Source organism: Chelonia mydas, chromosome 4 (assembly GCF_015237465.2).
Source record: "Chelonia mydas isolate rCheMyd1 chromosome 4, rCheMyd1.pri.v2, whole genome shotgun sequence".
Lineage (NCBI taxonomy): Eukaryota > Metazoa > Chordata > Testudines > Cheloniidae > Chelonia > Chelonia mydas.
Genome location: NC_057852.1, coordinates 1,347,614 through 1,375,581, shown reverse-complemented (window position 1 = coordinate 1,375,581; position 27,968 = coordinate 1,347,614). Strand labels below are relative to the sequence as shown.

The 27,968-nt window shown below is 49.3% G+C and overlaps 2 protein-coding genes and 1 long non-coding RNA gene across 10 annotated transcripts in view; 2 read left to right on the top strand and 1 right to left on the bottom strand.

The window, feature by feature from the left end:
- LOC102930774 (class I histocompatibility antigen, F10 alpha chain) overlaps nucleotides 1-27,968 on the bottom strand; it is a 1,343,638-nt gene that overhangs the window by 284,986 nt on the left and 1,030,684 nt on the right. The window lies entirely within an intron of this gene.
- Nucleotides 1-27,968, top strand: part of LOC119566052 — a 302,951-nt gene that overhangs the window by 239,641 nt on the left and 35,342 nt on the right. The window lies entirely within an intron of this gene.
- LOC119566030 (butyrophilin subfamily 3 member A2-like) lies at nucleotides 167-27,959 on the top strand. 8 transcript variants are annotated; one of them, XM_037896508.2, is made up of 10 exons: nucleotides 168-358; nucleotides 4,756-4,912; nucleotides 9,622-9,969; nucleotides 10,631-10,912; nucleotides 12,559-12,675; nucleotides 13,803-13,835; nucleotides 26,410-26,442; nucleotides 26,540-26,572; nucleotides 27,325-27,391; nucleotides 27,496-27,959. In XM_037896508.2, exons 2-9 carry the CDS (start codon nucleotides 4,813-4,815, stop codon nucleotides 27,384-27,386), a joined length of 1,008 nt encoding a protein of 335 aa, XP_037752436.1. In that variant the 5' UTR covers nucleotides 168-358; nucleotides 4,756-4,812; the 3' UTR covers nucleotides 27,387-27,391; nucleotides 27,496-27,959. The 8 variants fall into 8 exon arrangements, with proteins under 8 accessions (XP_043401637.1, XP_037752436.1, XP_037752437.1 ...); XM_037896509.2 differs by having other exon boundaries at nucleotides 27,371-27,391; nucleotides 27,496-27,958; XM_043545703.1 differs by lacking the exon at nucleotides 13,803-13,835 and having other exon boundaries at nucleotides 27,371-27,391; nucleotides 27,496-27,958.

Below are 27,968 nucleotides of genomic sequence, written 5' to 3'. Positions count from 1 at the left end.
TGTGGGAAAAGTGGAGGTTGTGGTTGTCAGTTTTGCTAAACAGCAGAAAAAAATGATTTTTTGACCTCTGGCAAACGCCCTTGTTCTGCTTTACTCTTTCACTTTCTATTTTAGCCTTGCTACGTGCAGGAGAAAAGAACAGATTCTGCAGCCATTAAAAAAGCATTAACAGGAAATTGAAGGAGACCAGACTGATACCCAACTGATTCTCTTTTCCAAAATGATTTTGCTTCGTAGCCTCACTTTAATTCATTAATTGTGAGGCACCTCCTGGACTAGGGGTCCATGTAACTGACTGTAGAGAAGCTGGAGGACAGCAATTCTGTAACCACTGAGAAGTTTCTCCTGGTTTCATAAGGGAGGTGGCAGGAAGTTTTCATCCTTTACCTTGTTTTTAAATCCCTAGTCTTCTGTCAGCAGGGGAAGGGCAGTGCAGGGCAGCCCTACGAAGGGGTGCAGCAGCTGGCAAGCTCCCCCTGCATGTGCTCTAACTCAGCCACTATCCTCGTCCCCCCACAGCTCTTTGGCCTGGCTTCTAATCAGAAAGACCCTGTCTGGCTCCAGGGTACATCACAAGGGACCAGCCCATTCACCAGAACCTAATGGGCCCTTCTTTACTTGATAGAGCTACGGGAGAGGGTTCAGGGTTGTTCCTGGGCGGCTAATGCGGCAATTTTGCAGCTTTGATTTATTGGCTGGCTGAGTTCATTCATTGTGTGTGGGGGATAATGTTTAACTGCCGAGTGGGTGCCAGCCGTTGTGACTCTAATAAATTGTTCAGGCATCCGGAGCATTTTGCAGGGGTATTTTGACTGGTATTTCACTCTACAGAAAGACTAATAATAAATATCAGAACTAGTCTTGCATGTTTTCCTCTAGGGGAGGTGTCAGAGTTGCCTGGGGACACCAGTTATTTTAATTCCTGCCTCATCCCCCCTCAGCAGCAGTGTCTCATGACTCAGCCAGCCCGCCCAGGAGATGGGGCTCCCCTGCGGGGGTCCCTGCTCATGCTCACCCGGCCTGCAAACATTCCATGCAAACAACTGCTGAAGGCTGGAGAGAGCAGGGAGAATTGGTAGCTGCAGGGTGATGAGCTCCGAGTTCCATGCGGCCTTCGACTGCCCCCACCCACCTTCTTTGGCAGGTGACTCTACAAATAAAGATGCCGCACAAACCAAAGTGTGGCCAGTACCCAAGTACCCAGGGATGGCACAGAAAGAGCCTGATTGGTTCAATTCCCAGTGAAATACCAACGGACAACCTGCCCTAAACTCTCAATTACTGAGGGACAATTTTCACTCATTGATATATTTGCTTTCCCAACCAACTCTCTGTACAGCTTTTCATGAGTGATGTACCTGAGTATTCAGATTCTAATATCTAAACTATATTGTTAAATTTAACCCCCTAAATTTGGGTTATTGCTGATTATGTATTTCATGTATTTTTGACTTTTAAAACAAACTTTGTCTTTATGGATAATCTAAGCCCTACACCTAGATGTACAGACACTCTTTTCTTAACCTGTGTAAATATTATGTAATTTTTTTTAACATTAGCTCTATTAAGCAAAAGCTGGAAATCCAGGGCTAAGGGTCCTTCCAGCCTCTCCCCTTCCCAGGCTCATCCAATACAGGAGGAACCCCAGGCTTCCTGCAGTGCTGCTGGTAAAAGCCCCTCCCGCCCCACAGAACAATGTTTTGTTAGCTTTCTTGGCCTGCAGCTGCTCATTGAGGAGAGGTCTCCATTGAGCAGGCTGCTGTGATGACCAGGTCCTCCCCTGAGTTGGTACAGTCCATTTGGATGAGGAGTTCAGACTTTCCCCTCTTGTGTACAGCACTTCGCATTGATCGACACTGGATTTCATTTGCTCTCCTGTTGTCCATTCCCCGGGTTGTTCAGGTCTCTCTGAAGTTCCTCACAGCCCGACTAACCTCAATATCTTTGTGTCACCATCATCTATCACTACCACCCCACCATCCCACCCCCATTCCAGCTCATGAATAAGTCTATGAAAGAACACAGGGCCTAGTACAGAACCTTGAGGCCCCGCTGTCAACCTTTGGCTTAAGTCTAACGTCAGTACTGGGCAGATCAGTTGAAACAATAGTAAAGAATAAAATTGTCAGACGCATAGAAGAACATTAATTGTTGGGCAAAAGTCAACATGGTTTCTGTAAAGGGAGATCATGTCTTACTAATCTATTAGAGTTCTTTGAGGGGGTCAACAAACATGTGGACAAGGGGGATCCAGTGGACATAGCGTACTTAGATTTCCAGAAAGCCTTTGACAAGGTCCCTCACCAAAGGCTCTTACGTAAATTAAGTAGTCATGGGATAAGAGGGAAGATCCTCTCATGGATTGAGAACTGGTTAAAAGACAGGGAACAAAGGGTAGGAATAAATGGTAAATTCCAGAATGGAGAGGGGTAACTAGTGGTGTTCCCCAAGGGTCAGTCCTAGGACAAATCCTATTCAACTTATTCATAAATGATCTGGAGAAAGGGGTAATCAGTGAGGTGGCAAAGTTTGCAGACGATACTAAACTGCTCAAGATAGTTAAGGCCAAAGCAGACTGTGAAGAACTTCAAAAAGATCTCACAAAACTAAGTGATTGGGCAACAAAATGACAAATGCAATTTAATGTGGATAAATGTAAAGTAATTCACATTGGAAAAAATAACCCCAGCTATACAAACAATATGCTAGGGGCTAATTTAGCTACAAGTAATCAGGAGAAAGATCTTGGAGTCATCGTGGATAGTTCTCTGACGAAGTCCATGCAGTGTGCAGCGGCAGTCAAAAAAGCAAACGGGATGTTAGGAATCATTAGAAAAGGGATAGAGAATAAGACGGAGAATATTTTATTGCCCTTATATAAATCCATGGTACGCCCACATCTTGAATACTGCGTACAGATGTGGTCCCCTCATCTCAAAAAAGATTTACTGGCATTAGAAAAGGTTCAGAAAAGGACAACTAAAATGATTAGGGGGTTGGAACGGGTCCCACATGAGGAGAGATTAAAGAGGCTAGGACTTTTCAGCTGGGAAAAGAGGAGACTAAGGGGGGATATGATAGAGCTCTATAAAATCATGAGTGGTGTGGAGAAAGTGAATAAGGAAAAGTTATTTACTTGTTCCCATAATATAAGAACTAGGGGCCACCAAATGAAATTAATGGGCAGCAGGTTTAAAACAGATAAAAGGAAGTTCTTCTTTACTCAGCGCACAGTCAACCTGTGGAACTCCTTGCCTGAGGAGGTTGTGAAGGTTAGGACTATAACAGGGTTTAAAAGAGAACTGGATAAATTCATGGAAGCTAAGTCCATTAATGGCTATTAGCCAGGATGGGTAAGGAATGGTGTCCTTGGCCTCTGTCTGTCAGAGGGTGGAGCTGGATGGCAGGAGAGAGATCACTAGACCATTACCTGTTAGGTTCACTCCCTCTGGGGCACCTGGCATTGGCCACTGTCGGTAGACAGGATACTGGGCTGGATGGACCTTTGGTCTGACCCAATATGGACACTCTTATGTTCTTATGGCCATGATGAAAACTAACCATTTATTCCCACTGTCGCCAAGCCAGTTTCTGAACCATGGCAATATTTTGCCTCTCACCCATGACTTGATTTCTTTAGTAGCCCCTTGAGAGGGACTGTGCCAAAGGCCTTTTGAAAGTCCAAGTAAATTATATCGACTATCCCTTTTGGCATGTTCAAAGAATTCTAACAGATTAATGAGGTATGAAGTTTCTTTGCAGAAGCCGTGACTCAGTTTCCCCCGTTGACTGATGTTGCTGATGCCCCTGTGTATAATCCTTTGAGAGGTGCAGCTGTGCTCTGTTCTATTCCTGAGCTGCACCCAGAGATAATTCCCCAGGGCTCTGCTAGGTTGTTTGATCTTGCTGGTGCCAGAAACCTGATTCCCCAGAGGGGACTTTCTCTGCCTGAGGCTTTTGCTGAGTCCTGTGGGATCACAGTCCTGCTTCAGGGTGCTGCCTGAGGTCCTCAGCCCGCTGTGCAGCCAGCATGCACTGACTCCAGCTGGGCCCACCCTGGGATGCCACCCTTATGGGCTGGAGAGTGACAATCCAGGGCCCAGTTATATGGCACTCCCTGGGCCCTGCCCCCCGGCCCACATTTTCAGTGGCTGCGTCAGAGACAAGCCACACAATAAGTGTGTGCTGGACTGGCAAGGGCTGTGAAGACTCCCCTTTGGGCAGGCTGGAGTCTCCTTCCCAGATGGGCAGGGACGGAGCATGGGAGACCTCCTCCTCCCCCCATAAGCTGCAGCTGGGTGGCAGCAGGGACCCCTGCCATAAGGAGTGACAGAGGGGGCTGCCCTGTGTGTGGTTTAAGAACGACCCCCCACCCCGCCCTCTTTGTAGCACAGGGCTGCAGTTTCAAACCAGCACGGAGTTCCTTGGGCTGAGGGCACGTGCAGGCCGGGGGCCAGGAGCTTTCGGCCAATAGTTCTGGAACTTGTCTAGAAATCTTTCCTTTAAGGGTGGATTTATTCCTGTGCCCAGCCTGGGGCTGGCCTGGGTGTGGGCCGGACTGTCAGCACGAGTCAGCACTTTCCGTGCACCCGGCGCGCTGAGCCCTCTGGAAAACCTGGCCTCAGCTGCGGGTGCTGGGCAGGGCACCTCTGGAAGGGCTGGCCTGAACGTGGGCTTCTCGCACTCCAGGGCCCAGTGGGTCAGCGTCCTTGCACCAGCTCTGCCGATTTACCACTCTCATGTCCTGGATTGCAGGTCACACTCACTGACTCGCTCACCCAGGGCTTGTGTGGTGGTCTGCACACCAGGGCGATGGAGGATTCCCCAGCGTCCCCGGGCTCCGTGAGGTCACGGCTGCTGCTTGGCTTCACCCTTTTCCTCATTTCTCTCCACGTTCACCGGCTGGACTCAGGTAGGATTCCTGGGGCTTTAGGGTCCTGTCTCTCTCCCACGGAAGCCAGCGGCTCTGCTGGGGAAGGCTGGGCCCCCAGCCTGAGCTCTGTCGGAGGGGACTCAGGGATTATGAGCAGAGCAGCAAAGGTGGCAGCTGGTGGGCAGAGGAGTCAGGGAGCGCTGGGCAATAAATGTGTCTTGTGGCCTACAAGAAGCCCCCACAGCAAGTCCCCCTGGCAGCATGTGGCTGCTGTGCCCAGAAATGTCCCCCTGAGGCTGATTGATTTCTGGTTCAGTGGGACGTGACATGTAGCTGGGTCCCGCTTCCAGGGACAGTCAGTTCTGTAGAATGGCCCCCAACAACTAGAAACTACCCCTAGCCTGGTCCTGCCCTTAGCAACTAGAAACCTCTGCCCAGCAACCAGAAATGCAATGGAGAGTTTCGGGATGCGTCTGAGTGTTCACCACGTGGGGGAGCGCTGGGTCGTGGAGCTGCTGGGTGACACCTGGCAATAATCCTCCCACTGGCGCCAGGAGGGTCAGGGTTCCACCTCTGGTGCTGAGAAGAAAAGGGCAGACTGGCTTGGAGGGAGCGTGGGGGTTAGGCGGGGAGTGTGGAAAAACAAGGAGTAGCTCCCAGGCACAGCAGGGCTTTGATCACACTCTTCCAAACTCTGGGAGAATTTACGTAAAGTTACAAAGATGATTTTCAAACAGCAAAAATTAAAAAAGAGGAAACTTGGCTAAATCAGGTTTGAGTAGAACTGGTTTGAAAATGCCAATTATTGTTAGTGGGGAATTTTTTTTAAACTGTTCTTCAAAATTTCCTACCAGTTGTTTTTAGTTTGTTTGTTTTGTCCAAAACCTGGGAAGTAAACCAAAAGTACTTATTGAGAATGTATTTTTAATGAAAATTTTTCAGTTTTCCAGACAAAATTTTTTATGTATGATTTTTCAACAAGAAGGAAAATTTTGACTGAAATTGAAAGTTTTCATTTTGCTCAAAAAGCCACATTTGGTCAAAAAATGTTGTGATGAAAAAATTTCAACCAGCAGTCATTTTGATAAAGTGATCCGTTACAGTCCCTGTGAGTGTTTTGCGTAACTCTGAGACATGGCTGAAAGCAGGTGGAATGTAAAGCACAATAATGATATATACTTTATACGTTATAGGAAGCCGGGAAAAAATGAGGAGAAAAGAGGGGTTGATTTCTAGGAGAAGGAGCATTTTAAAATGTTTCCCTAAGAGTGTAGTAAAGGTCTCAGTAAGAAGATCACCTAGGAGATGTAATTAGCCCTTAAGGCGATATTGTGCCAAATCAAAATGTAACCCTTCTGCCTGTCAGAGTTGGCAGCAACAAGGACCGGGTTCAATATCTAGGGGATCCATTCCAATAACACAATGCAAACCGGCTCGAGCCCCCACCCAGTGACCTGGGACAAATATATACCACCCCCGCTGGGCGCTCCAAGAGGCAATACTTCCCCTCTCGCAAGCATATAGTCTGAGTGTAGCAAAAAGCCTTTTAATAACAGAGAGAAACAATGTGGCATTATATTGGGGAAACACCACCAACAGGATTCATAACACAACCCATGAGCAAAAACCCACCCCAAGCAAATTGGGGCATGCCCTTTCCCTTTGGTTCTTGAGTCCAGCAACCCCAAATCACCCAAAGTCCCAAAAGTCCAATGACCCAAAAGTCTCTGTCCCTGGTCAGGGCAGCCCCAGAGTTCGAAAGTTTATCTGCAGAGCTTTACCTCCCAACCTGTGTGGAGATGGGAGAGAGAGGTAAGGGGCACCTTACACGATCTGAAGCTGACCACCCCACAGCTCCACAGGCCTTCGCTCCGCTCCACCAGCCGCCCCACGAATTGCTTTGCTCAGCTCCGCGGCCCACAAGCAGCTCCCACCGTCCCACGAACTGCTCCATGTCCCACAAGCAGCTCCCACTATCCTACGAACTGCTCTACCAGCCTGTTCACAAGGCACTCCAGCCACCCCGCAAACTGCTCCACAATATATCTTCAGGCTCCCCCACTACTTAACACAACGCTCAGCAAATTCAGCTTGTAGTAGGGGAGCCTCAGTGCTGGTGCACTATTAGCCCAAAGTGAGCTCAGCAGCCTGTAACCAGACTCCTAATGAAATCAAAATTAGCTTTGATATTCCACAGTGAAGAGAGGAAGAAGTGCAATTAGCATGTAAGGCCCTCACCAAAAGGCCTATACCACCAAGTATTAATACTTGTCCCCAGTCTCTCTCAATTCACAGACTTTTCTAACCCATGACCCTTGCCTAGCGAGTGCTACTTAGTTGATGGTGAGTCCCTCCATCATAACAAAAGGCCAAGTACAGTTCCAAGCACAGTTCCCATAATCAGGGTAATAACAATTTATTCTTCCTGCCCCAATAACAGAGACACTGGGGATCCCACAGCAGCCAAAGTGATCATTTGGGCAGCTATGGCCTCATTCTAGGCAGGGTGGGTGTGCCTATGCAAATGAGATCAGCCCTGAAGTTCTTTTCCACAACTTGCCACACCTCACCACCAGATGTCAGGGTGCAGCTCATCCTGACACTGCTTACATCAAGATGAAATTCTGCCTCTCAGGAGGTGCAGCCCAGGATAGAGCCTGGCTTCTAGCCACCTTTGCATCTCCTGGATCCTGGGCTGTTCCAGGGACTGCAAAAGCCCCCAGTGTCAATTAGAGCACCCCTAGGGTTGCCCTAACTTGCAGCAGCCTCCATAGCTGCTCTGCAGCCCTGGTATTGGCAGAACGTCAAGTGCTCCAGCCACACCATATGACACACTTTGGTGCTCTGAGGATACGGTCAAGTACGCCAGCCCTGAGCCACTCCTGCGGGGGGGGGGAGGGGGGCATTGTCCCAGGAATTGCCCAACCCCCTTTACTCTGCCAGAGAAATGTGAAAAGGCCAGCATCCATCTGTATATGACGGTCCAAGGCCACGCAGAATCATTGGCAGAGCTGGGAACAGGATGCAGGTGTTCGTGGCTTCTAGTCCCATGCTCAGTCCCCCAGCCTCTCAGGGCTCACAGCATCACACTGCTTCGATTTATATGACTGTCACTATGTCTGTGCTCCGCCCTGCCTTTAAAAAGTCCCTTGGGAGGAACCCCTTCAGCATGACAGACCATCAAGGAGCCACATTTTCCAAGGGGGTAGGCCACCTGGCCTCAATGCCTCTGAGACCGGCCTCTGGGCTCTAGCTCTCCTGCTTCCCATGGTGAGCTCTGCCCAGCGACTACAGGAGAGGGTGTATTACTCAACTGGAATACAGTGTTGGGAAATCCTTAGGTTAGCACAGAGGGGCAGAGGTTAAAACAAGGCTCATAGTGGCTGAAGCCAGGGCTCCACCAAGCCAAGCTGCTGTAGGATCCATCGGGGCTGTCTCTCTCTCTCTGTCCCTTTGCCTCTGAGTCCTGATGAAAGGCCCTATGTGTCTGTGAATGCTGTTTTAACCACAGGCTCCCTGACACCCGTCCTCCCCTGTTCTCCTGCTGCCAAATGATGCTGAGTTCATATGACCAACCTGCATTAGCTCCCCAGCCATTACGTGATAATGTCCCAGTCCCGGCTCTTCCTTTATCTCTTTGTCATAATCATAAGGGTAGCCTAAAATTCCTCCTTACCTGTAAGGGGTTAAGAAGCTCAAATAACCTGGTTGGCACCTGACCAAAGGAACCAATGGGGACAAAAGATACTTTCAAATCTGGGGGAGGGGGAGGGGAGAGAGTCTTTGTTTTGGGTTCTTTGTTTCTGTGTTGGTTCGCTCTTGGGACTAAGCGGGACTGGACATCAATCCATGTCCTCCAAACCCTTCTGAACCAGTCTCTCGTGTTACAGAAATTGTAAGTACAGCCAGGCAAGGCGTATTAGTTTATCTTTGTTTTCTCAACTTGTGAATTTTCCCTTTGCTGGAGGGAGGTTTATCCCTGTTTTGTTGTAACTTTGAAACTAAGGCTAGAGGGGGTTCCTCTATGTTTTGTGCATCTTTTGTTACCCTGTAAAGTTATCTTCCAACCGGATTTTACAGAGGGGATTTTTACCTATTCTTTTTTTATATAACATTCTTCTTTTAAGAACTGATTGATTTGTTTTTCAGTGCCCAAAGATCCAGGGATTTGGGTCTGTGTTCACTTTGTAACCAATCGGTGAGGATATTTTTCTGAAGCCTCCCCAGGAAAGGGCGTGTAAGGGCTTGGGGGGATATTTTGGGGAAACAGGAACTCCAAGTGGTCCTTTCCCTGATTCTTTGTCTAAATCACTTGGTGGTGGCAGCGTACTGTTCAAGGAGAAGGTGGGATTTGTGCCTTGGGAAAGTTTTTAACCTAAGCTGGTAAAAATAAGCTTAGGGGGTCTTGCATGCGGGTCCCCAGATCTGTACCCCAGAGTTCAGAGTGGGGAAGGAACCCTGACACTCTTCCAGACTGGATCCTGAATTCACAGGTGCAGGTTCTATTCAGTTCATTTTAATTATTCTGTTCTGAAACCAGGAGGCAACATATTTCAGACACCTCATGTCTTCCGTCTGCCTGGAGAGGCATTTTAACCCTTGTGCATTCAGGGGATAACAATACAGAGTCTGATGGGGAGACACACATTGCTCATAAAAATATTACAGGAATTTCCCATTTCCATTGCCATGACATATTCCTAGTTCCACTTTAGCTACAGTTTAATTTGTCCTGGTTCCTTCTACAGAGAGTTTCAAGGTGATTGGACCCGATGGCCCCATCAGGGTCCTTGTGGGAGAAGACGCTCTGTTACCCTGTCACCTCTCCCCCAGGATGAGCGCTGAGAGCATGGAGGTGCGCTGGTTCCGATCCACGATCTCTGCAGTTGTCCATCTCTATCGGGATGGGAGAGACCAGGTTGGCCAGCAGATCGCACCGTATCGAAGCAGGACGAAGCTACTGAAGGACGGTATTGCTAATGGGACTGTCTCCTTGAGGATACGCAGCATCACCCCCTCTGATGAGGGGACATACGGCTGCCTCTTCCGGTCACCCACCTTTTACGAAGAAGCTGTGCTGGAACTGGAGGTGGCTGGTCAGTGAGCACCGGCCAGTTGTGTGTCTCACCCCCACCCCCACCCCCACCCCCCCAGTTCTGGTCTGTTCAGACTAGTCACCTCTCAAAGGAAAAGCACCGGAGAGCTAGGGAATGGGGGTGGCTGTTAATGGGATTGATGCACCCACCTGACGACTCCTCACACCCCCTGGAGTAACCAACTCCACATCCAGCTCCTCCACCCCTAAGCTGCTGGGGCATCTGTCTGAGCAAGGGTCAGGCCCCACCTGTTTCCCCGACCTCCACTCTGGGGACATGCCTCAGATGTGGCTCTTATCCCACAGAGTCTGACCCCTTCTCCCACAATTTCTTTGGGCCCTGAGAAAGTTTGTGGAAATCTCCCAGAAGCCTCTGCTTCCAGGATCTGATAGAAGACCTCTAGGTAGCGCGGTGTGTCTATGAACTGTGAGATAGACACCCTGGGGTCCGTGCAGCCACAGGGGTGACTGGAGCTTTGTGTGTGATCTACCCATCATGTGGTAGATCTGTATGTGTAACATCATGGCGAGTGAGGACAATGCTACACCGCTGGGGCTCACACTGCCGCCGTCCCACCACGCCAGTCTGCACCAGTGCAGTTCTCTGGTGGTGACGGCCCCAGGGTGTAGAAGTGACACAGTTTCACTCCATTCCCCTCCAGGTCTGGGCTCCACCCCCCACCTTTCTGTAGATGGCTATCAGGATGGAGGGATCCACGTGGTGTGTGAATCGGCTGGATGGTATCCAGAGCCCAGAGTGCTGTGGCGAGACCTCAGTGGGCAGCGACTAGCACCAGCGATGGAGAAAATATCCCAGCAGGCTGACGGGCTGTTTGATACTCACATTACTGCTGTTATAACAGACGCTTCGAACCAGAACCTGTCCTGCTCTGTCCTCAACCCCCGTCTCGGCCAAGAGAAAACAGCAACGATGCACATAGCAGGTCCAGGGCCGGCCTTCGGGAAAATGGCACCCTTGGTGACTTTGTATTTTGGCACCCTGGCCCCGATGGATACAGTGTCCCCTTATTGCCCCGACCCCCGTGGGTGCCCTCCCATTGCCCCTGGCCTCCACGGGCTCCACCGGCTCCCCACAGCCCCAGGGTCCCACTGCCTCCTCCCAAGAATAGAGTGAGGGAAGGAGAGAACCAGGCAGACAGAGGGGGAGATGGGCCCATCTTGTGCCAGTGCAGAGAAGCTGAGAGGTGGGACTCACAGATAAAACAGAGTGGGATTTCACGCTTCTAATCTGAGACGTATGTGTGAAACTATTTGTAAAATACACAACAAAATTAATAATGAAAAACCCCTTCTCCCCTAACCCCTCCTGCTCCCCGTTCTCCCCTGCCCCCTGTGCCCCTTCTCCCCTAAACCCTTCTGCACCCCCTTCTCTTCTAACTTCTGCACTCCCATCCTGTGCCTCAATCCCTGCCCTTCCCCCTTTCCCCAACCTCTGAACCCCATCCTGCGCCCCAACCCCTGCAGCCCTTCTGCCCAACTCCCTTCTGCACCCCTTCTTTCCTAGCCCCTGTACTCCCCTCCTGCCCCCCAACCCCTGCACTGTGTCACCTTCTCCCCTAACTCTCTTGTGCCCCTTGTCCCCAACCACCTTCTGCACTCCCTTCTCCTCTCCTATTCCCCATGTTCCCCATAACCTTTCTGCACCCCCTTCGCAGCTAAGCCCTGCACTCCCATCCTGTGCCCCATCCCCTGCACTGTACCCCCTTCACCCCTAACCTCAGCAACACTCCTGTGCTCCAACCCCTGCACCCCCTTCTCCTCAGCCCCCTTTTGCACCCCTTCTTTCTTAGCCCCTGCACTCCCATCCTGCACCCAGGTGGGGAAAGTGACCTGGATGGAAGGGGCAGCTGGCATTGGTGTTCCCTCCCCCCTCCAACGCTGCTCCTCCTCCGTGCCCCCTACGGGGCTGTGAGAGGGGATCGAGGAGCAACATCATGGCTCCATGCATCCAGATCACTTTCCTCCCCTGGGCTGGGTGAGGGGAGGGCAGAGAGCAGCAGCTCCTGGTGCCTCACGGCACAGCCCAGATGGGGAAAGTGACCTGGATGCAGGGAGCCCTGGCATTGCTCCTTGTTCTGCCCCCTCCCACACAGCCCCCTGGGGGGCTCAGAAGGACGTAGGGGGGACAAGCAGTATCTGTGCATCGTGGCTCCCCCACCACCTTCCTCCACCAGGAGGATGCGGGAGAAATCTGGGTGCCCCCTCACCCGTGCCGGCTGGCAGCGAGCTCCTCTGACAGTGCCCTGGGCAGTCTCCCAGGTGGTCCACCCTTGAGGCCAGACATGAGCAGGTCAGAGCCCAGCACAGCCAGAGTGCTCGGCCCCAGCAGAACAAACAACAGACGGCCTATCTGCAATGTAGTCAGGGCCTAGCCAAGTTCAGTGACCAGGCTAAAGCTTGGGCTCCCATCAGCCTCATGGGAGGAGCCACTTCTCATCTCTCAAAAGCCAGACCAAATATGCCCGTGAGATCCTCCCAGGCCACTCCAGGATGCTGCAGGCTCCCCTCACTCCTGCTGCTGCCACATCGATTCTGTCTGGGTTCAAATCAATGCAACTTTGCCTTGCAGATGTGTTCCTTCCAAGGACCTCTCCCTGTCAGGTGGCTCTGTCAGTGACCCTGGCTGGTGTGGTTTTTCTCATCCTCTTGGCCGGTTATTGCTTCTGGAAGCAGCACAGAGCAAAAGGTAGGGTGACAGAGGGGAAGGAATGCTGTGGGACGGATAGAGGGTCTCCTGAATTCAGAGACAGTTGTCAGGGGGCTTCAGGCCCGTGCCATGAAGAGAGGTTTGAGTGAAGTCAGTGAGAGGGCCAGAGGGAGAGGAAACGAGCAATGGAGGAGAGGAGCTGAACCTCACCTGGAGGTGGGGATCCTGGATGAGCCACGACTCTGTGTGTGAACTGAGAAGTGCCAGATGTAGACTCACCCCTTTGGGTTTCATCGTAGAATAGAATGTAACTGACCCTAGGTGTTCAGTGGGTGTCAGAATCGCTCAGTTTGAAGCAGGAATGAGACCCGGAAAATTGGCCATGGATCTGTATTGTCACTTGTATCACACTAGCATCTGTGAGCACCAAACACACCTATTGGGAGACAGTCCTGGCCCCAGTGAATTTATGATCTAAGTAGGGCAGGCACATGAAGGGCAGGGGGGGAAACTGAGGCACAAACAGGGAAAGGACTTGCCCAAGGATACCCTGCAAGTCAGCGGCAGAGCTGGGAATAGAGCCCAACTCTCCTGAGACCCAGCTCAGCACCCCATTCACTGCCCAAACTACCTGCTAACTTCTGTGTATTGAACAGGCCTGTTTGCAGGCAACGAGGAGCAGGAGCAATTTATCAAGGTCCCTCCCAGATCCAGCAAGATTTAGGGGCTCCCTGGTGCTTGGTGGGGCTGGTTAGACCCAAAGGGCATTGACAGCATGTAGGGCTATGGGGGCTGGCACCATCCAGCCCCTTTATCTTAGTCCTGGTCAACATCCAAGCAGTGTGTCGCTGGGACCCTACCAGGATATGGAAAGCAGCACAGGTTGCTGGGGTGGATGCAGTTATATCGGGATGAAGGCCCAGCAGAGGAAGGGGAGAAGCTATAATGCTAGGAGGCACCTTTGTCCCAGCGTAAGTGCATCCACACTAGGGGGTTGTACCACTATAACTATTTGGGTAAAACATCATCCCTCTAACCACCATAGCTACAAATGCTATCTGTGCTCCGGGCCTTCGTAATTACAGCCCAGTGACATTCATTAACAGGAGTGATGTCACTGTAAACGTGACACCTGCCATCTTACATGTCACCTTCTCCTCCTCTAGATGCTCAGCAAGCTGAACGGAAGAAAGACATACGTGAGTCTCGATTATTAATATTCCTACTGTTATTAATAACGATACATTAAAAACCAGGCTTGTGGAGTGCGTGTGTGTTACAGGCCCCCCTGTGAGCCAATTCACAGAGCCAGGCTCTCTAGCTGGGGCTGTAACAGCTCCTCTCCTCTGTGGAATGGGACAGGGGGAGCCTGTGACCCATGCACCAGTAGATTATCTACTTTCTCTGTGCCAATCAATATAACACTGGATAAGCCCCCATGAATGTGATAACTGCCCTTTTGCCCAACACACTGGGGACTGAACTGGGAACTTCCGTGCCTGAGTTCCTGCTGATGAGTGTTAGGCTCCCAGCACATACACAGAGACGTTAGATGGATGCTTCCAGCAAGTGCATGTATGCTTTTAACGTAACACGACGTAATTGCCTGGAATCCAGAACCCCAACCCTGTTGTAGTAATTTAGATGGAATAAACAGTTAAAGATGACAACACAACTATGTCACTGTCCAACATGAAACAGAGTTAAACCTCTTTGGGGTTTGGTACCCAGGGACCTCAACCTGCTTTGTACCATGGCAAGCACACCATTAAAAATCTTTTAACCTTTCATAAAAAATACAGAAAAGAAAGAAAAACAGGTAAAGCATTTGAAATGTAAAGTATTACGTAAGACTTTTGTTTTAATGACATCCCCTGTTCCCTTTGCCTTTAGTGAAAGACTTTAGAAGGAACCTTCCCCGGACCCCCACCATAGCTGACAGTCTCTTAGATGGTGTTAAAGATGGGAATTAGTGTCCTTTTTTGAGAAAAGAGAAGAAGTTAGTAGAGACAGGCTTGAACTGTGCAATGACCCATGTCTTGGCTAGGCTATGCCTACCCTGAGGAGAGGCAGAGGCAAACCATCACCATGGTGTTAACCTTACATTTTTAACTTAATAAAGGAAAACCAAAGCAGGACCAATCCCCAACTAAATCATCCCAGCCAGGGCTTTGTCAAGCCTGACCTTAAAAACTTCTAAGGAAGGAGATTCCACCACCTCCCTAGGTAACGCATTCCAGTGTTTAACCACCCTCCTAGTGAAAAAGTTTTTCCTAATATCCAACCTAAACCTCCCCCACTGCAACTTGAGACCATTAGTCCTTGTTCTGTCATCAGCTACCACTGAGAACAATCTAGATCCATCCTCTTTGGAACCCCCTTCAGGTAGTTGAAAGCAGCTATCAAATCCCCCCTCATTCTTCTCTTCTGCAGACTAAACAATCCCAGCTCCCTCAGCCTCTCCTCATAAGTCATGTGCTTCAGTCCCCTAATCATTTTTGTTGCCCTCCACTGGACTCTTTCCAATTTTTCCACATCCTCGTTATAGTGTGGGGCCCAAAACTGGACACAGTACTCCAGATGAGGCCTCACCAGTGTCGAATAGAGGGGAATGATCACGTCCCTCAATCTGCTGGCAATGCCCCTACTTATACATCCCAAAATGCCATTGGCCTTCTTGGCAACAAGGGCACACTGTTGACTCAGATCCAGCTTCTCGTCCACTGTAACCCCAGGTCCTTTTCTGCAGAACTGCTGCCGAGCCATTCGGTCCCTAGTCTGTAGCGGTGCATGGGATTCTACTGTCCTAAGTGCAAGACTCTGCAATTGTCCTTGTTGAACCTCGTCAGATTTCCTTTGGCCCAATCCTCTAATTTGTCTAGGGCCCTCTGTATCCTATCCCTACCCTCCAGTGTATCTACCACTCCTCTCAGTTTAGTGTCATCTGCAAACTTGCTGAGGGTGCAATCCACACCATCCTCCAGATCATTAATGAAGATATTGAATAAAACCGGCCCGAGGACCGACCCTTGGGGCACTCCGCTTGATACCAGCTGCCAACTAGACATGGAGCCATAATAGAAAGTATCGAATAATGATCAAATAGAAAGTAACATCAAATACTCACTTAGGAATATATTAAACGGTAAATCATCATTCACAATAAAGAAGTTTTTCGACAATATGCTGTGTGTCCCTGGGAGGGAGTCTGTTCCTCCTCTCCCTGGCTGCAGAGTCAAGAGTCACACCAGTTGTCCCACCTTTGCCTCTGTCCAGCATGTGATGCTCCTTTCCTTTGATGCTGGCACTCTTTCCAACAGAGAGAAAGAAGAGTAGCAAAGAGAGAAAATGCAGCTTCTGTTCTGGTGCTGCCTCTCGCTGGCAGCCTCACTGCGGAGAAACACAAGCCAGCCCACAACCTGATCAGTCACTCTGGAAAAATCACACCAGCACTGGGCTGTTTGGGGCATAGCTTTTAGCTGCCTCTTTAAGCGAATCCAATTTCCCCATAAGAATTAATGTAAATGGGGGGGTTAGGTTCCAGGGAAATTTTTTTCACCAGACAAAAGACTATATTATATTATATATATATTGTGTGTGTGTGTGTATATATATATATACACACACACACACACACACAGAGTATAAGTTTTAAACAAGCGATTTAATACTGTACACAGCAGTGATGATTGTGAAGCTTGGTTGAGGTGGAGGAGTCAGAGGGTGGGATGTTTCCCAGGGAATGCCTTACTGCTGAATGATGAACTAGCACTTGGCTGATCCCTCAAGGGTTAAGTCATTGTTGTTAATGTACCCTCACACTCTACAAGGCAGAAGGAACGAAGGGAGGAGAGACAGCATAGCAGACAGAGTCACACACCCTGTGTGTGTGTGTGAGAGAGAGAGAGGTGCATTTCCCCTTTAAGTATGCTGATCCCTGTCTTAAGTACACTGCCTTGTTAATTAGATAGCAAGCTGAGACCCACCTCAGCTGCTGCCAGGAAGCTCCTTCTGGGACTGTCCTGTGTCCCCCCTGCTCTATGGCAGATGGGGTAAGCAGGGTGCAGGAGCAGGGGGGAGGGGGACACCCTGATATTAGCCCCCCTGTTCCCCTCCCTCCCCCACACAGCAGGCAGAAGGCTCTGGGAGCAGCTCCAAGGCAGAGGGCAGGAGCAGCACATGGCAGTGGGGGGAGGGACACCTGAACTGCCGGCAATTGATATAGCCGGCTGGGCAGCTGTTGCACAGGGAACTTAGGGGAGTGGGGAGCTGATGGTGGGGCTGATACGGGGGCTGCCGGTCCACCCTGGTTCCAAGCCCCCACCAGCTAGCTCCACCGGGCTGCTCTTCCTGCAAGCAGTGGACAAAGCAGGCGGCTGCCAAACGACCTTAGAAGGGAGCATTGCACAACTTTAAATGAGCATGTTCCCTAATTGATCAGCAATGTAACAAGGAAACAACATTAACCAGGAGGACTTTAAGTGAGGAGTTACTGTAAGACAAAGGGTGGGAAGAAGGATCATTCTTCTTTGAGTAGTGTCCCTGTGGGTGCTCCACTGCAGGTGTATTTGTGCCCCCTACGCCTCAGATCGGTGTCCATTCAGCCCCCACAGATGCTGTCCCTGTCTCGGGCCCTGCATTAGGGCTATAGAGCGTTGCACGGGCAAACTGCCCTCAGCTCCTTCTCAACCATCTTGACCTGAGACGGAGCCTCAGCAGCCTCCGAGCTGAGAATACCTCATCTGTATTTTACTTTCTGTTTTGAGTGATTAGTGTCCATTCATTGCATTTCAGTCAGTTAGTGTTCATACTCCCCTTCTGTTTCCTTTTCTCAAAAAAAAAAAGGACAATAAAATAATGCCCCCTCTTTATTTTGTTATAAGGCTAGCGAACTCCCTGTCCTTAGAGTAACAGCCGTGTTAGTCTGTATTCGCAAAAAGAAAAGGAGTACTTGCGGCACCTTAGAGACTAACCAATTTATTTGAGCATAAGCTTTCATGAGCTACAGCTCACTTCATCGGATGCATACTGTGGAAACTGTAGAAGATCTTTTTATACACACAAAGCATAAAAAAATACCTCCCCCCACCCCACTCTCCTGCTGGTAATAGCTTATCTACAGTGATCACTCGCCTTATAATGTGTATGATAATCAAGGTGGGCCATTTCCAGCACAAATCCAGGTTTTCTCACCCCCCACCCCCACCCCCCTTTTCCAAAAACCACACACACAAACTCACTCTCCTGCTGGTAATAGCTTATCCAAAGTGACCACTCTCCTTACAATGTGTATGAAAATCAAGGTGGGCCATTTCCAGCACAAATCCAGGTTTTCTCACCCCCCCCCCACCCCCATACACACACAAACTCACTCTCCTGCTGGTAATAGCTCATCCAAAGTGACCACTCTCCCTACAATGTGCATGATAATCAAGGTGGGCCATTTCCAGCACAAATCAAGGTTCTCTCACCTCCCCCCCCACACACACAAACTCACTCTCCTGCTGGTAATAGCTCATCCAAACTGACCACTCTCCTTACAATGTGTATGATAATGTGCATGATAATCAAGGTGGGCCATTTCCAGCATAAATCCAAGTTTTGTGCTGGAAATGGCCCACCTTGATTATCATGCACATTGTAGGGATAGTGGTCACTTTGGATAAGCTATTACCAGCAAGAGAGTGAGTTTGTGTGTGTGTGTTTGGGGGGGGGGTGAGAAAACCTGGATTTGTGCTGGAAATGGCCCACCTTGATTTTCATACACATTGTAAGGAGAGTGGTCACTTTGGATAAGCTATTACCAGCAGGAGAGTGGGATGGGAGGAGGTATTGTTTCATGGTCTCTGTGTATATAATGTCTTCTGCAGTTTCCACAGTATGCAACCGATGAAGTGAGCTGTAGCTCACGAAAGCTTATGCTCAAATAAATTGGTTAGTCTCTAAGGTGCCACAAGTCCTCCTTTCCCTGTCCTTAGTTCTTTCTTGTCTCCTCCATCTGGGGAAGTGAAACCTGGACAGAGTATGCCTGGCTCTTCCAGGTTTAAGTGTTGCTTCTCCTGCCGAGAAGCAATTCCAGTCAGTGATGTACATTCCCACTGCATTCGCTGTCTTGGAGAGTCACATGTGCCTTAAGAGTGTACTTTCTGCCTGAAATTAATATCAAGGGCTAGGAATAACCTTGAACTAAAACTATGACTACTAACGACGGAAAGTTCACTCGGATCAGCCTCTGACCCTGGCCCTGGGACACCCTCCCACCCCACCCGCCCCCGTACAACAGTCTCCAAAGTGGCCGAATCCTCCCACTTCCTCGGCTCAACACTCTATGGCAGCTTGGAAGAGGAAATTTTTGGATTCCTCTCAAAAAGCCACAAAAAAGCAGGCTACAAGTCATTGGGTAGAGAATCTACCACAAAGAAATGATCCCTAACAAGATCAACCACCCTGGTACTGACTGATCTACAACTGGGTACCCATGAGACAACTGGCTCCTTGGGTACTGGTACCACCAGTGAGCCTAAAAACCCAAAGGGCACAGGCTATGGGAGTTCGGTACCTTTGGTGGGGGTGTGGGGGGAAGGGGTGGTAAAGAGAGAACCAGCTCCTCTAGGTCATCTCCGATAGAGTGCTCTAGGGCCTCGATACCAAGTACTTCAGCTCAGCAGAAGACCAGAACAACACTATCAGCCATTTATCGGAGTGCAAAAGTCTCCCACTACTGTCAGCTCCTTCTACATCAGCCACTTCCACTCAGCTTACCTCAACGGTGCCACCCGCTATTCTGGTATCACAGGAATTCCATTTGCCTAAAGACTTGCTGGTTTCAGAGATGCCGGAGTCGCCCCGGTTCAGCACCGACACATTCTTGGTACTGACCACATCTCAGTGCCCAGACACACATGCAGTACCAATGGAGTCTCCCACAGCATCCATGACAGCTCCACCTCTTCCCAGTGACGAGGAGGAGGAGGAGGATGACAGATTCTCCTCAGTCTCCTTGGAAGGCTCTCTGTCCCACTACCAGGGAGAGAATCACCCAGAAACCTCTGCAGAACCAGCTCACCATCATGAGACATGACCCACACAGTTGGTATGGACACGCTTAGGTGCACCCATCAATGCCCTTTGCACACCCCAGTGGCCATACGGGGACCCGTGGGCGGCCTATACTCTCCAATTCTTGAGGGCCCCTAATGTTGCTCATCAGGGTAGGAGAAGGCAATCTCCTACTGCTTCTCTGTCTAGATCTCCTGAACCACAAGAGAAGAACTTTCAGGAACAGGCAGTGAGATGAGACAAAGGGGTTACTCCAGTGACTAACATCTCTTCATCCTCTCCTGATGAAGCTGTTATGCCTCCCCCACCAACTTTGGCAAATGACTTCAAACCATTTCAAGACTTCATCAAGAGAGAAGTGGATTCTCTACAAATTCCACTGGAAGAAGTCAAGGTGTTGCAACACAAGCTGTTCGACATCCTACACCCTTCATCATCAGCCTGTATTGCACTCACTATTAACGAGGTATCGCTGGACCCAGCAAAGACTATGTGGCACAGTACATCCCACATGCAAGACGGCGGATAAAAATATTATGTTCCCTCTAAAGACTCGGATTTTTTATTTTCCCACCCATTCCCAAAATCCCGTGTCACCGATGCTGTAAATCAACGTGGCAGACAGCACCATGCTAAATCAACACCCTATGACAGAACTTAAAACAGCTTGAAAATCATATTCTTAGGTGACCCTGCAATGTAAGATTGCTAATTACCAAGCTCTTAGGGCAAAATACAAACATATTGATTATTCTACATTAAACACCTTCATTGACCATCTCCCGTTAGTTTCAGGAGATCACTACTGAGGGTCAGCTTCTTGCCAGGACATTGCTGCAGGCCCCTCTCTAAACACCGCTGACACAGCTGCCTGCGTCATCTCAACAGCAGTGGGCATGCGGAGCTTCCTGGCTTCACCTTTCTGGCTTTCCAAGGAAAGCCCAGTCTACTGTGGAGAACCTTCCATTTGAAGGATCCAAATTATCTGAAGAGAAAATGGATGAATCCCTCCACATACTAAAAGACTCTAGAGCCACTTTGCATTCACTGAGAATTTATGCACCTGCACAAAAAAGAAGATATAATAAATCACAGATGACACAGAGATCCTGGCCTGATCAATTTTCTCCTCCCCAGAGGCATTATGAACCCCAACAGAAAACACAATGAATACAAAAGCGAAGATCAACTGCCCCACAATCATCAACATTACAGACATCTACATCTATGCATGAATTTTGATGTGTTGTTTGAGGCCCTGAGTTACCACCCCCATTTTAATTTGCTGCAAAAACACAAACATCACCACTCCTTTGGCAACCGCCTTACTCTTTTTCATCAAAACTGGGACCAAGTGGGTTTTGGAGATCATCTCCACAGGATATTCGATCCATTTTACCTCCCTCACTCCTGCCTACCGCTCCCCCCTGACCCTCCGCAGGAACCCTTCTCATGAGCAGCTTTTACATCAGGAAACAAGCTATCTTCTGAACCTAGGTGCTGTAGAACCAGTTCCTACTCAACACAGAGGGAAGGGCTTCAACTCCAAGTACTTCCAGATACTGAAAAAGAATGGTGATTGGAGACACATTCTGGATCTAAGATCACTCAACAGATTTGTAAAGATACAACACTTCAAGAAGGTTACTTTGGCAGCAATAATCCCATCTCTGGACCATGGGGACTGGTTCTCGACCCTTGATCTACAAGATGCTTACTTCCATATCGCGATCCACAGAAGGTTTCTAGTATTCACTCTGGGACAAGACCTCTTTCATTGTCTGCACCCAGAGTGTTCTCAAAGGTCCTTTCTGTGGTTGTGGTGTTCCTTCGCAAACAAAGAGTGATAATATTCCTGTATCTAGATGATTGCCTGCTCAAGGCATGCTCCTTTGATGATGCTTTGACGCCCCTGCAAAAGATTATGGACCTATTCCTCCAACTGACTCTAAAAGTAGACATCCAAAAGACCATATTAACTCCAATATAACATCTGGAATTTATAGGGGCCTACCTAGATGGAGCAGAGGCCAAAGCCTTCCTCCCCTTATGCAGGTTCAACACCTGAGACAACTTAATCTTGACTGGACAGGCCAACCCACAGACCTTGGTCAAAATAGTCTTCAACTACTGGGACACATGGCGGCAGGCACCTTTGTAATAAATCACGTGAGACTCCACATGTACTGGCTTCAGTGGTGGCTCAGCACATACCAAGCACACACAGTATAAACAAACTTCTATCGGTGCCCTCAACAGTCAAAAACTCCCTCAACTGGTGGAAAGACCCTCACAATGTCTGCTCAGGAGTTCCCTTCACTCAACCACCCCCAACGTTAATAATAACAACAGATGCATACCTACTGGGATGGGGAGCCCTCCTGGACACCAACATTAGTCAAGGCAAATGGTTCCCCTTCGAATCCACATTGCATATCTATTTACTGGAACTCAGAGCAGTCAGGAAAGCTTGTTCACATTTCCTCCCACTGACTGGGGCAAGCATATAAAGATTATGATAGACAACACTGCATGTATGTTTTACATAAATCACTAGGGAAGAGCACGCTCACCTTCCCTTTGCACCAAGGCAGTGAAACTCTGGACCTGGTGCATTCACCACCCCATAGAACGGCTTCCGTATGAGGAGAGATTAATAAGACTGGGACTTTGCAGCTTGGAAAAGAGGTGACTAAGGGGGGATATGATAGAGGTCTTTGGGGCACGTGCCATTGGCCACTGTCGGAGGACAGGATACTGGGCTTGATGGACCTTTGGTCTGACCCAGTCTGGCCGTTCTTATGTTCTTATTTGTGGCAAGGTTTACTCATGCCCTGAGACATCTTGTTGTCGTCTTACGATGGAAGGGGGTGATGGCAGCGAGATGCACTTCCAGGGAGCGTAGCGATAACCCTCACATTTTCAGTTCTAGGATGCAATCTACCACAAGTGGTAGTGGAGACGATGTAGGGGTAATATGTTTCCAGTCACACCAGAGCTGGAATCTCTCCCACTATTGAGTAGACATGGTCTTTACATACTCAGAGCAGGTCATTTCTAAGCGTTGGAAGCACTGAGTTGGAGAACCTGTCGATTGGGGTGATGGACCTTGCCAGTACCCTGAGAGGGGAGATGAAGAACAGCTGGTGAGTGATTGGCATGCAAATCGCCAGTTGAGTACGGCATGGGAATCACGTTTGTCATGGCCACAAGGGGTCTGTAAGTGTAACCCTGGCCCTTTCTTTTCTTTCCTCAAGCAAGACCTTTGACATTAGAGGAATTGGAGGAAAGGCATAGAGGAGACCTGTGTTCCAATGTAGGAGAAAGGCATCTCCGAGAGAGTGATGACTCAGGACAACTCCGGAGCAGAACTGGGAGCACTTCTTGTTTCTGACTGTGGGGAATAAGTCTATCTTTGGGACTCCCCAGCGTAGAAATATGCTGTGGAGAATGGAAAGGTCTATTTCTCATTTGTGATCCTGGGAAAAGTTCCTGCTGAGAGTGTCCGCAGGAGCGTTCTGTGTGCCCAAGAGGTGAGCTGCTGAGATGTTGGTGTGAACATAAGAGCATAAGAACAGCCAGACGGGGTCAGACCAAAGGTCCATCTAGCCCAGTATCCTCCCTTCCGACAGTGGCCAATGGCAGGTGCCCCAAAGGGAATGAACAGACAGGTTATCCTCAAGTGATCCGTGCCCTGTCACCCAATCCCAGCTTCTGGCAAACAGAGGCTTGGGACACCATTCCTGCCCATCCTGGCTAATAGCTATTGATGGACCTAGCCACCATGAATCTATCTAGCTCCCTTTTGAACCCCGTTATAGTCTTGGCCTTCACAACACCCTCTGGTAAGGAGTGCCAGAGGTTGACAGTGCGTTGCATGAAAAAATACTTTCTTGTGTTTGTTTTAAACCCGCTACCTATTAATTTCATTTGGTGGCCCCTTGTTCTTGTATTATGAGAAGGAGTAAATAACACTTCCTTATTTACTTTCTTTATACCACTCATGATTTCATAGCCCTCTATCATATCCCCCCTTAGTCGCCTCTTTTCCAAGCTGAAAAGTCCCAGTCTTAGTAATCTCTCCTCATACGGAAGCCGTTCTATACCCCTAATCATTTTTGTTGCCCTTTTCTGAACCTTTTCCAATTCCAATGTGTCTTTTTTGAGGTGGAGCGACCACATCTGCACACAGTATTCAAGGTGTGGGTGAACTATGGATTTATATAGAGGTGATATGATATTTTCTGTCATATTATCTATCCCTTTCTTGATGATTCCCAACATTCTGTTTGCTTTTTTGACTGCCGCTGCACACTGAGTGGATGATTTCAGAAAACTATCCACAATGACTCCAAGATCTCTTTCTTGAGTGGCAACAGCTAATTTAGACCCCATCATTGTACATGTATAGTTAGGATTATGTTTTCCAATGTGCATTACTTTTCATTTATCAACATTTATCAAAATTTAATCTGCCATTTTGTTGCCCAGTCATCCAGCTTTGTGAGATCCTTTTGTAGCTCTTTGCAGTCTTCACGATCAGATGTTCTACATTGTCATGAGACCTCAACCACGTCCTTTGGTTTCTTACAAGACTTCCCTTCGAACCCATGGCCTCCTGCTCTCTTCTACACCTCTCTATGGAAACTACAATCCTAGTGGCCATTATGTCTGCACGGAGAGTGGGAGAGATAGGGGCTCTATTGGTATACCCCCTGTTTACAGTTGTTTTAGAAGATAAGGTTACATTATGACTGTACCCCACATTCCTACTGAAAATATCTTCACACTTCCACATAAACCGGTTTAATCCATCTCCCCACTTTCTTTCCAAAACCACACCAGGATAAAAGGGAGGTGACACTACACACTCTCAATGTCAGGAGAGTCCTTTTATTTGGTGAGGATTAAGCCCTTCAGGAGATCTCGCAGACTACTTCTCTCCATTGCAGACAGATCTAAGGAAGCCTCAATCGCTAAACAAAGACTCTTGAGATGGATATCAGACTGCATTACCCATTGCTATCACACTTATGGCATTCCACCTTCCTGTACGGTTCAAACTCACTCCAGGAGATCTCTCTCCACTTACACAGCCTTACTCAAGAATGTTCCGATCACAGACATGTGCAGAGCAGAAACGTGGACATCTGCTCACACATTTGCTGAACATCATGCAGTCACCCACATCTCAGCAGAAGCACCTTAAAAATGTGTGAGGGGCCCACAGGCACCTGAACTGTGGCTGCACCCCACATGCCATGCCCTGCCTGAGGCCCCGCCCCTTTCTCCCTGTGCTCACGCCACCCATTGCCCCCAAGGCCCTGACCTCACACTACCTCTTCTCCCCAAGCCCCTGACCTTGCACCAACCCTTCCCCCAAATCCCCAGCATCACTCCCTCTTCCCCCCCAAACCCCGCCTGCTGCTCACTCCTCTCCCCACCGTCACTGGCCTTTACAGCTGGCAAAAAGTGGGGGGAGAGCCTGACCCCTTGATCCCCCCAGTTCTGGCACCCCTGCATCCTCTGCTATATTTTATTCCAGTGTCTGATGCTCAGGACTAGACTCGACTCTGAAACCCCACCCCTCCGTTACGGGTACTGCTGCAGAGTCGCCGAGACACCCACAGAGACACCGCTGCAAGGAGGAGAAAGGGTGACTCACCTGGTGCCGTAACTGTGGCTCTCTGAGATGTGTCCCTGTGGGTGCTCCACTACTTGCCCTCCTTCCCCTCTGCTTTGGAGCTCTGACCTATGAGCTCTGTGGTAGAGAAGGAGCTGGGGGCAGTTTGTCTGCACAGCGCTATATTGACCTAATGCGGAGCACGAGATGGGGAGAGCCAATGTGTGGACCGAACAGAAACGGCTACCTAAAATCTCCGACGTGAGGCGCAGGGCTGTGAATACACAGAGCATGGAGTAACACACACCTCGAAGAACTGCAGTTATTGCACAAGGCGAGGAACCCTTTCTTATCCCATTTCACACTCAGGGAACTGAGGCCCAGAGAGCTCAGGGCCCCAGTTCAGCTAGATACAGGCTTAACTTTACGTGTGTGAATAATCCCATTACTAGAAGTCAGTCTCTCACTGTCAGGCATTTTTTCCAGCCCTCAGATAATTTTTGTGGCTCTTTTCTGCATCCTTTCTAGTTTTTCAACGTCTTTTTTCAAATGAGGTTAGCCAGTTGTTCAGACAGCCCCACAGCCAGCTGCACTGACTGCCAGCCACTGCTGGAGTGGCCCAGGGCAGCTGGCCCCGGGGACCACCTGACCAGCAGCCGGTGGGGCTGGCCCCAGAGAGCGCCTGAGCAGTGGTCCCTCGGGCGGCTGAAGCAGCTGCTGCTCAGTGGCCCCTGGCAGCTGGTGCCGCTGGCCCTGCTCCCCCTCCAGCAGCAGCCCCACTAAGATTTCCTTAGGGGTACTTATGGTATAAATCATGAACTGGTCACTGGTGCTGAATTTTTTTGTTTATTGCCCATGACCTGTCCACAACTTTCTCTAAAAATACCCGTGACTAAACTGTAACCTTAGGCCTGGTACAGCGGTGACTGAGTGAGGGTCTAAGGTCTGTGATGTACAGGAGGTCAGACTACAACCCTTCTGGCCCTGAACTCTGTGAATCTATGATGTTCTATACAATGGCAGCTCTTTGCTAGTATGAGAGGGGACCATTGCCCCCCAGAATCTCACCTCTTTCACTCTTCTTTCTTTAGAAAACCTGCAATCTGAACTGGAGAAAGAGAGAGGTAAGTTCCTGGGACAAGTTCCCTGAAATAACAGTAGGAATAACCCAGTTAATGCAACAAGATGAAACCTCGCCTCTTTCTTCCTTTTCTCTTCCAGAGATTCTGCGCGCTGAGCTGGAGAACGAGAGAGGTGAATGTCTGGGCTCTCCGGAGGCTTGAACAATTTTCTTGCACTGTACATAGTCAGACAGACTTTGGCTTTTGTCTCTGCACTATCTGTTAGGAGAGGCTCTGGGAATCAAACGGATGGGGAGCTCTGACTAATCATAGAGTGGGGTAACTGCTCCATAGATAAGGTTGCTGCTCAGTTTCCATCATAAGCCTGATTTCAGCTCCTTCCTTTAAAATCTGCACACAGGGGAATGTCCATATCCAAAATTGGTGGGTCTGCCTGGGCCCAGGTACCTTTTTGCTACTGAATTTAAAGGAATGGAGGGGTGGGGCGGGGATTCTGGTGCCCTGGAAACAGGGGCTCAGCGCAGTCCCAAAGTCTCCTAGCACTCTCTGAAACTTTGAGGCACAAACTCAGTAAGAAGGAGCCAGCTAATGTTGCTGGGCCCATGAGCTGAGATCCAGTGTCCAGGGCCAAGGGTTAGCTCATTAAACCCTCACTTCCATGTTATCAGGGCCTAGCCCCTCACCAAGCTGCCTGGCACCTGGGGAGTGTGGACACTACACCACAGGTGAGCCCAGCTAGGGCAGGGCCATAGGAGCCCAGCTAGGGTCAGATGCCAAGAAGGGGGGTGTAATCGACAGTGCCCAAAGCCACTAAGAGCTCTATGAGGATGGAGCTCAGGCCAGGAGACCTGGGCGGAAAGAGGGCAGCGGAGAGCACAGTGGAGAGGGCAAAGTGGTCCTTTAAAGGCACGTTCCCTAACCCAGGAGCTGTTGTAGAACTGACTGCATACCCATGTCTCTCTGTTTGCAGAGAAATCCCTGGCTGAACTTGGTAAGTGCCATGTGTCCCCTTTCCCCCACCCCATATGACATTGTGTCCTATGCCGGCAGTCCGTGCTCCGGGGAGCGCTCACCTCTTGGTGTGTTTGATTTCAGGCTGGAGTAAAGTCAGCAAAAATGCAGGTAAGTGAAGCTGGTATTTTAATGTCAGACCCCCTGCACCACTCTGCTGCCCAGCAAACGCGCACATGCCAGAAGTCACAGGGAAAGAGCAGTATGGTCAATGAAAATGCCAGATTCGTCCCCAGTTTACTTGCATAAAACAAATGCTCACACTTAAGTATGGAGTCCCGAGCTCTCCAGTGTAACTGCAATAACTCAGTGTGCTCCTAAGGCTGGGAACTTACCTGTTGTCAATTCAGGGGGGTGGGTGCTCGCAGCAGTTGGTAATTATGGTTCAGAGTTGGGGTTTTACTGGACACATATGGTGAATTCTCATGTGTTGTGTTGTTATTAATTAACTTCATGAACAAGAAGGGTTCTAGGAAACTGTAAATTACCTTAACTGGCTGCAGGTAATTGTCTTAATGCTTTTTGGATTCTGGTGAAATCTCTGTTTTTACGGAGTT

Excerpts from the sequence above, each read along its gene's own strand:
- LOC119566030 (XM_043545701.1), top strand. The coding sequence starts at position 4,813 with ATGGAGGATTCCCCAGCGTCCCCGGGCTCCGTGAGGTCACGGCTGCTG. Across the intron at positions 10,913-12,558 it reads AGCAACGATGCACATAGCAG|ATGTGTTCCTTCCAAGGACC; the intron begins GTCCAGGGCCGG and ends TTTGCCTTGCAG. Across the intron at positions 26,573-27,068 it reads TGAGCTGGAGAACGAGAGAG|GGCCTAGCCCCTCACCAAGC; the intron begins GTGAATGTCTGG and ends CCATGTTATCAG.